The sequence below is a fragment of the Pistacia vera genome, unplaced genomic scaffold (genome assembly GCF_008641045.1).
Source record: "Pistacia vera cultivar Batoury unplaced genomic scaffold, PisVer_v2 Contig824, whole genome shotgun sequence".
Classification (NCBI taxonomy): Eukaryota; Viridiplantae; Streptophyta; class Magnoliopsida; order Sapindales; family Anacardiaceae; genus Pistacia; species Pistacia vera.
Window position 1 is genome coordinate 303,520 of NW_022196695.1, and position 8,765 is coordinate 312,284.

The 8,765-nt window shown below is 36.6% G+C and overlaps 2 protein-coding genes across 2 annotated transcripts; both read right to left on the bottom strand.

The window, feature by feature from the left end:
• Window positions 1-357: 357 nt before the first annotated feature.
• Window positions 358-5,511, bottom strand: LOC116117885 (putative disease resistance RPP13-like protein 1). Its single transcript, XM_031403889.1, has 2 exons — window positions 5,372-5,511; window positions 358-4,676 (listed from the first exon to the last, which is right to left on the bottom strand). Exon 2 carries the CDS (start codon window positions 4,666-4,668, stop codon window positions 358-360), a length of 4,311 nt encoding a protein of 1,436 aa, XP_031259749.1. The 5' UTR covers window positions 4,669-4,676; window positions 5,372-5,511.
• A 218-nt stretch (window positions 5,512-5,729) lies between these two features.
• Window positions 5,730-7,352, bottom strand: LOC116117886 (salutaridine reductase-like). Its single transcript, XM_031403890.1, has 7 exons — window positions 7,322-7,352; window positions 6,969-7,212; window positions 6,817-6,891; window positions 6,538-6,720; window positions 6,409-6,445; window positions 5,908-6,004; window positions 5,730-5,754 (listed from the first exon to the last, which is right to left on the bottom strand). The coding sequence occupies exons 2-7, from the start codon at window positions 7,137-7,139 to the stop codon at window positions 5,730-5,732; spliced, it is 588 nt and encodes a 195-aa protein (XP_031259750.1). The 5' UTR covers window positions 7,140-7,212; window positions 7,322-7,352.
• Window positions 7,353-8,765: the final 1,413 nt, after the last annotated feature.

Genomic DNA, 8,765 nt, shown 5'->3' on the forward strand with positions numbered 1-8,765 from the left:
TTTTATGTGCAATGTGGTGAGCTCTGTTATTAGCCTCTGTTTTCATAGAGCTGAAAAATGGTAAAACCTGTAAAACTGCAACATACTTCAACATTTTTTAACTAATTACCTCAATTCGAAACTTTGTACAACATAATTGCCACCCTTGTCATACTGCATCCCAGAGTTGAGACTGTTTGGTTGGTCCCTGCAAGAACAACATAATTATTAATGAACACTCTGTTTTATGAAAATCTAATCGTTTTGATAAAAGATAATGTTGTGAGGTTCTAGAAATTGACTGACCTGAATGGCCCATAAGAATGAAGTGAGGTAATCGACAGATTCAGCCTTTTTCATTCTGAAACCAAATTGACTTCATTCTTCTTCTTCTGGATCGTAAATGAATTTGTTATCTATCACAACAAGAGGGATGTGGGTTATCTTGGGCCACTCTTGTCCTTTATCCCTTTTGCAACGTTGTTTCAGCAAAGGACATTGAGAAACACTTAGTTGCAGAAGTGAGGATGGAAGGTTTGGTAAGAATGTAAGATTTAGGCAACGAACAACACGTAGTCGCAAAAGTGAAGATGGAAAATCTAGCAAAGATGTGAGATTTGGGCAATCCTTAATCTGCAAATATTCAAGAGAGGTGAGATCTTGGAAACCCTTGGGAGATAGGTATTTTAATTTTGGGAATCCTATAATATCCATTTGAATGAGAGAGGATGGCAGCTTTATTCCCATCTCCTCCTCAGGGAAAGACACTGCATTTTGGCATCCACTAATTGTGAGTCTTCTAAGAGAAGTGAGTTTGTGGAAGCCCCACCCAGCCAGTGAGTTGTAGATTTTGGGTTCATCAACGGAAAGTGACGTTATATTGGTGGGAATATCTTCTTCTGGAAACAATGCCATGCTTGGACATCCCCCTATGGCTACGTGTTCAACAGATTTGACGGTGTGCATGCGGCTTGGTAGGCCTTGTATCTTCTCACATCCACGGATACTAACTTCTAAATTATTGTTAGAAAGCACAATTTCCCGGCCCAAAACAAGACTGGAACATGCCCAAATATAAATTTTATTAAGCTTGGGAAGAGTATATTGGCCCTCCAGAGTTGATCCAGGAGACTTGTAATTGTCAAAACTCTCTACTATTGACTCTGCCTTAGGTGACTGTCCTCCAGATAGTAACGTCCTGAGATTTGGACAATACCAAATTATAAGCCCTGTGAGTGTTGGAGCTAACTGGTATGTCGATGATAAGTGCGTAAGAGAAGGGCAGTGATATATTTCCAATTTGCAGAGAAGAGATGTGGTGGTATTGTCCAATGCATAAGAAGAAGGTGGAGAAGAAGTACCAGTATCCGCCCAAATGCACACCATTTTTTCACATTCGGCTATCGAAAGGGTTTTTAGAGATGAAGGTAGTTGGCCTCTCACAATGAATGATAGAGAATTGCAACGATAGACGCCCAAGTGCTCAACACGAGCATTGTTGTGCTTCAACCCCCCGTGTAATGATGTAATAGCATGACATCTACTAATTTCAACTTTTGTCGGAATGGAAAGCAAACCATCTGGAAACGAAACAAGATTCGGAAGCTCTCTCATGCATAGCTCTTTAAGAGAGGTGAAGCTCTGGGAACCTTGTAGTGGCTTCTCAAGAAAAATCTCATTTCCCCACAAATGAGTGAGCTCTTCCCAGCCAACAATTGACAGAGTTTCTAATTTATGAAATCCCTCCCTGGTCCAACTTCTAAACCCTGGAACATTTGATTCTTCACTATTTATTTCCAACGAGCGGAGCACTGGAAGGATTGAGAGAGAAATCCCTAATTCCTCGCATTTATCAATCACAACAGTCTCCAATGAAGGAAGAGGGTTCAATGTTTGGGAGTCAATTGGACTATTGCATACCACGCCTTTGCATCTTTCTATTTCTAAACGGCAGAGCATTGGAAGGCTTGTGAACGAAACCACCAATTGCTGACAATCTCTAACCCCAAGTTTCTCTAATGAAAGAAGATGGGTAGGTAATCTTCCAGAGAGTTTAGGACATTGTGATATGGAAAGCTGTTTGAGACGAGAGAAACTTTCAGCATGCTCCTTTTCTTCAAAAGGATCCCAATGCTCCCATTCTGGCAGATTCTCAAAACGAAGAGTCTCTAGTAATTGAAAAGATTCTGAGCAACTCTCCCCATAAACCTCACAGCCTATTTTTTCAAGCATTTTCATCCCCTTGATGGTGAGGTTTTTAAGTGAGCCTAGTAGCCCAATCGAAGGCAAGGTCTTACAATTTTCACAGCCATCCAATTTCAAAGAAACCATATTAGAGAATGATGGATCTCCTATCCAAGATGAAAATTTTTTGCCGCAAAAGTTATTGATTGTGAGCTCTTTAAGATCTGTATGGGGTTGTAAAATGTCAAGAACAATTTTCTCTACTTTTTCGTCTCGTGAGGCATTGGAAGAACTCCATTCTAACACTAACACTTCCAAATCCTTCTTATCACACAATATAATATCTCTTGTTTCATGACAATCAGTTGCATTCTCTAACCTGGAAATATAAAGTTTTCCACAAATAAACTTTAATTCTTTTAAATCTTTCAAACTAGATACAACACCTTCACCCACAACAAAATTAGATAAGGTTCGAATACATTTCAGTTTTTTCACTCCCAAAGGCATTTCTCTTATAAGTCTTGCACCTCTAATATCAAGATGGCGAAGATTGATCAAATCTCCTATTTGTAAAGGCAACTTTTTGAGATAAGAACAACGTCTTAACAACAAACTTTGTAAATTGAATAGTGAACTTGTTGACTCAGGTAGCTTTGTAATTTGAGTTTGAGAAAGATTAAGATACCTCAAATGTTTCAAATCTCCAATTGAGTCGGGTAGTTCAATCGCACAATAGTTTGTTAAAGATAGTGATCTCAATTTTTTAAACTTTGACAATAAATTGGGAAAGATTGACAAACTTACGTAACTCAGGTCATTTATTGACTCTGATGGCCCCAATACTTTTAGGAACGTCCGTAGCTGCTCAACTCCACAGAAGACTTCAAAGTTCTTCCCAACTTCATACTTTCCAAATGTGTAAGAAGAGTGTCGAATCCTTTCACATCTTTTTATTTGCATGGCACTCGATTCATTCTCAAATCTAAAACTTGTTTCTAGAGAAATCCATTGGGCCAAATCGTGGACAAGGTCGTGCATCACAAATTTCAAACCATCATTACTCAATTTTTGAAAAATTGACCTTGACAATAACTCACAAAAATACTTGCCTCCTAGATCTTCTAGTTGCTTCTTATGGTTTGATTGTTGAATAAATCCTTCTGCCATCCACAAAAGTACAAGTTCTTCCTTCTTGAATTCATAATCCTTAGGAAAAATTGCACAATAAGAAAAACATCTTTTAAGATGTGATGGAAGATGATAATAACTTAATTTTAAGACAGGGAGAATATTACTTTCCTCTGGCAAATCCCAAATTTCGCTATCCAATATATCCAACCATTCATCATATTTTTGCTTAGAGCGTAAAAGACCAGCTAGCGTTCTTGCTGCCAACGGCAAGCCTTTACACTTTTTAACAACCTTCTCCCGAATTAATTCCATATTCTTCCCTGCAGCAATAACTCTACTCCCATTTACATGCTTCTCAAATATGGCCCAGCAGACATCCTCTGGCAGAAGCTCCAAGTTATAGCATGCTTCTAGTTCCACTGTTGATGCAACATCTTTGCTGCGTGTAGTTACAATTATTTTACTTCCTGGTGCTCCAGCTAGGAATGGAGACTTTAGGGCTTCCCACAAGTCATAATCCTTACTCCAAACATCATCCAAGACTAGCAAGAATTTTTTCCCCGCTATCTTATTTTTCAGCTGAACTTGTACTTCGTTTAAGTTCGTTAGAGTACAAGTTGATGCAGTGATCGACTCAAAAATAGCCTTGGAGATACGCAGAACATCAAAATCATCCGAGACACACGTCCATGCTCTTGGATTGAAATCTGCCACTGCCTTGTCGTTGTATACCTCCCGAGCAAGTGTTGTTTTGCCAACTCCTCCTAGCCCAACAATGGGTATTACATGAAAGCTGCCACCACTCTGCTTATCGCTTAACACCATCTCAAGTATCTTGGCTTTATCGGCATCTCTTCCGATTATTGCTGGTTCAGTTGGGACACATGTACTAGGTGGTCCTTGCCATGCAACAGTAGATGAGCCTCCAGCAATCTCTTTCAGACCAAGATCATTCTTTTCTTCACAGAGATCTTCTAAACGTCGAGTTATCTCTTCTGTCTTGGACTTCATATCAGCCTGGGAAATCAGAGCACTTGGAGTCCAAGAAGAGAAATAATCAGCAATTCTGTTTGTCGATTGTTCCGTCATCAATTCCCGCTCTAGAACCTGAGTGGCATACTCATCCAGGATGTCCTCCACATCATAAGCCAAGTCTTGGAGATCATCCAACCACATTTTCACAGCCTCGTTCTTTAGTTGCTTCTCCTCGGCATCGTTGAGCACTGCCTTGATCATTGAAAACTTTCTCTTCCACTGCTTCAACTCTGAACGTATCCCATCTTCACATGGAAAGAGCAATAGCTTACTCGGCACCAATCTGTCAAACAACACCTGAAGAAAAGCACCAAGGAAGACGTCTCCCACTGGCATGGTTTTGACTACATAGGAAGAAATGATAAGAATGAATTAAAATTCTCATATAGAGAAGGATGATAATTAGATGAAGACAACAATCAAGAAAGAGAAGGATGATAATAAAAAAGACATTTGATAGTACTACAATTGTACGGAATTTTAACTTTCTCTGCCTTATCTTCTTCATTTTCTCTACAATTGAAGTAATTAACAGAACAATGATATTTATTATAAAAGCAACAGAGTTAATAAAACAAAATTCCAAATATAATTTGTTTCGAAAATTTTTAAGCTTCTAAGAAATTTAATTAAGAGATGATTTGAATTACAGTATATGGAAATATGTTTTAGATGAATTTATTTCATATCACATATAAATTATATAATATATTTTCTATGTTTATCTGTGAGAATAATTTGTCTCTAAAGCTCCATAGCGTTGCAAACTCGGTAAATAGTAATTTTTATTATCTAATTTTACTATAAAAATATTCATTTATTGATATTTTTTATTTATTTAAAAAAATAAAACATAGACTATATTAATAAAAAAATTTAAAAATTTAAAAAATTAATAATATCAATTAAAATAATTTAAGATACATGTCCAGTAGTGAAGATATAATCCTAAAAGGATTAAACAACCTATCTGGTTCATTTTAAAGGATCCTTGAACTATTTGAAAAGTGGTGGTCATATGAAGGTTGTTTTTCCTTACCTGTAATTAGTGATATGAGGGTCTTCTGGATTTCTTGACAGTTGATTCTACTAGCAAGCACTGTCTGCAAGATGAAGAGATGGAAACTGGTGTTTGAATTTGTGATAAGAAACTAAAAGAAGAAATGAGGAGAGTTTAGGAGAAGAAGAAAGAGACTCAGAAAATGAAAAGTTCGAGAGGTTTCTTCCTTCCCTCTCAACGCTTCACTATGATTAATTGAAGTGGAAAATGGACATCCAAGAGTCAAGTGCTCATAAAGGATAGGTCTTTGGTTTTAAAAGTCTTTGGCGTTGGCTCCACCATTTCAATAATTCATCTCCAAATTTAATGTATACACACCTAAAATATTTGGCTACATTCAAGCACCAACACCTCTCAGAAAGCTGCAGAAAGCAGAGTTCAGCAAGCCAACAGCAGAAACTTTCAAAATAACAATTGTAGTAGGCCAGCAAGCTTATTGTAAATAACGTTTTGAGTAAAACTTGTACCATTCCTTATTGTAAATAACTCCAGAAATTCATCCTTCACGCATATACCTTATTGTACTAAAATCAGCTGGAGCTCCACCAAGCTTAGTGTACCATTGCTTCCTACATCTAGATCGAGCTCCATGTCTTAACAAAACCTTAACATCTGCTCAATGTCCAAAGAGTTTATACCACAGTTTGAAATGGGAAGACATCAAAAAAAACAGGACATTAATTTTCTACCTTCACAATCGCAGCTTTCTTTTAGTCTAATCACCAATAACATGTGGTCATCATCTATAAAGTAACCCAAATTTGGCGATCATAGTATAAAAAAAGTTCAGTACTGTTACATTACTTATATCAAAAACTGCAAAACATCAGACTTTGAATCATTCCAAAAGTTAGAAGAATCAACGAGGCAAAGAAAAGGTTAACCACGAGTTGACGACACTTTACGGCACTTTGCACCTTTTTTTTTTTTTTCTGCAAATGACAATCAATCATATAACTACAGTAACTTACACAAGTAACACTACCAAACATGGGAATATGCCTAGCAATATAAACATGGGAGTACCCTGTTTGCCCTTTCATGTGAGAGGAACTGAAATGAATTTACAATGAAGAAAGAAAATGTGACTCACTCAAATTTTGTAACATAATGTCAGCAAGAAAGATAAACTGATGTTCTAATACCTTTAACTGCCCCAAGGCTGAGGAGACATTCACTATTCTTGCTGAATCAGACTGTAGAAGAAGTGGAATAAGTGCTTCTGTCACTTGCTTAGTTCCATAGTAGTTAGTTCTTAAGCACCCTTCAGCTGTCTCATAAGTTTGTTTCATAATTTGTTTCACCAAGTGAGCATTTTCACCTAAAATCTATATGAAAGGTGAGGATTGCTTTATCCATATAGCTATAATTTGCTTGTTAATCACTTGTACGATCATGTATAAAAACACAAATGCATTATTTACCTCACCACTCTTGAGATTTAAGCTAATAAAAGCTTCAGCGTCAAATATGGCTCCAGAGATTCCTGCATTATTTACCTGCCAAATTTACATCAATTTTAAGTTCAGTCATGTTCATAAAATACCCATATAAGAAATTCTACCAACTAGCTTACCAGTATATCAAGCCTTTGGAACTGAGTTCTGATAAAACTAGCAAAGGAATCAATACTGATCAGATCCATCAAATCAAGTTGGTGAAAAGCTACATCAGAGAATCCTGAATCATGGAGACTTTGAACAGCTTCATGGCCTCTCTTCTTATCTCTTGCTGTTAAAATCACCATGACCCCCTTGGAAGCTAGCTGCCTGCATATTTCTAATCCAATCCCTTTATTCGCTCCTGTAACAATCGCGATCCTGAAATTGAAAGCAAAATAAAGGAAAGAAAGTTTTAAGAGATTTTAGCTTAAAGCTTCAATTCTGGAGTAACATAACCTACATATCAGAAGATCAAAGAAAGAAGGACCTTTTTTGTGGGAGGAAGTGCAAATGTTGCTTCCATTTTAAGCAGATATGTTGATGTTAAGATTATTGTGAGGGATTATATTTATAGCTCTACCATGATGAGTTTTTGTTACGTATGGCGTGACACCATTGTCATGCCACCTATGTGGTGACATCATTTTGGTCTCCTGCCTCAGTGAATTTACAGTGGCTGCTGGGAGGCTATTACATGATATAATATTGGCAGTGATAGCACCACTCTCCATTTAAAATTATTCCTGGGTCAATAATTATTAGTTTACCAAATATAAAGAAATTGAAAAAGGCAGGCGGCTTCTGTCTGGTGGGGTCTTGTCCTATGATATTGTTCTTAATCCATGGAATGGAAGTAACTGGTCACTTTAGAATCTAACTGTTAACAGATCTCTGATGTGGCACCTAGTAGAGCTACAATCCTGAACCGTAGAAGGTAAACTGAAAAATATAAAATAGTTGTCAGAGTGATTCTCATGAGTAATAGTTTGTCTAGTTAAAATTTAGCCTATTCTTTGAGTGATTCTACCCCTCCTTGGTCGCATGGACAAACTTAAGAAACAGTCTTGTCCAGTCAAAATTTAGGCTATTCTTTGAGTTTCCAGTAATAAAGAATATTTTACTTGGCTTGAGTTTTATGCAATAATAAATTAAGTGTTTCTTTATTCAATACAGTAAACAATGGAATTACAGTAGTAAAAATTTTCCTTGAAGAAAGGCATAGCAGCAATACAACCCAGAAAATGGCCTAATTGATCAATTGAGTTGAAGTACAACAGGTAAAATTTGCAAATTACTTCAGTAAGTAAAACACTAAACACTCAAGTAACTTAGGTTTTAACAACAAGAAGTTTCAGCAGGTCATTATCTTTGAAAGGCTGCAACGAGATTCTAGCATTTGAACCCCAACACCAAACTGCTTAAAGCAGCAGCTTATGAAGCCAGTAAAAGAAGCTTTCAACTAAATAACTTTAGCCGGCTATTTGACTTCACTATGAATAAAGAAAAAGTAAAATGGAAAATGGACAGTGTACTCATAAAGCAGAGAATCCAAGAACTGTCTGCAACTTTGGTTTTAAAGTCTTGGCTCCACCGTTGCCATAATTCAACTTCATAGTGGTTGCTTTTTTAAAGTAAAAGTTCATCCAATCAATAATTTGATTAATGTTTGATTAATTAGCTTAACAAAACTCAAGAGATAAAGGGTAAGTAAAGAACAAATTGATCAACTTATAAATATTGTTCTACACTGACTTCCAAGAAACAATACATCTATGTATGTATCTATTTTTTGTCCATCTTTCCTTATACATGTTGACCAATTCCTTCAAAATAAAATGAAAGTGTTAAGAGTTGTTGAACTCTAGTTTACGTTTGGGTACCCATGTTTTAGACAAGCAACGGAAAGATTTACCAAGTTGTGTTAGCATAGT

What these genes read in the sequence shown, in the direction of transcription:
- LOC116117885 (XM_031403889.1), bottom strand. Translation starts at nt 4,668, where the DNA reads ATGCCAGTGGGAGACGTCTTCCTTGGTGCTTTTCTTCAGGTGTTGTTT.
- LOC116117886 (XM_031403890.1), bottom strand. Translation starts at nt 7,139, where the DNA reads ATGGTGATTTTAACAGCAAGAGATAAGAAGAGAGGCCATGAAGCTGTT. An exon ending in TCCAAAGGCTTGATATACTG is followed by an intron (nt 6,892 to 6,968) that starts GTAAGCTAGTTG and finishes TAAATTTGGCAG; the next exon opens with GTAAATAATGCAGGAATCTC. An exon ending in CAGCCTTGGGGCAGTTAAAG is followed by an intron (nt 6,446 to 6,537) that starts GTATTAGAACAT and finishes AATTCATTTCAG; the next exon opens with TTCCTCTCACATGAAAGGGC.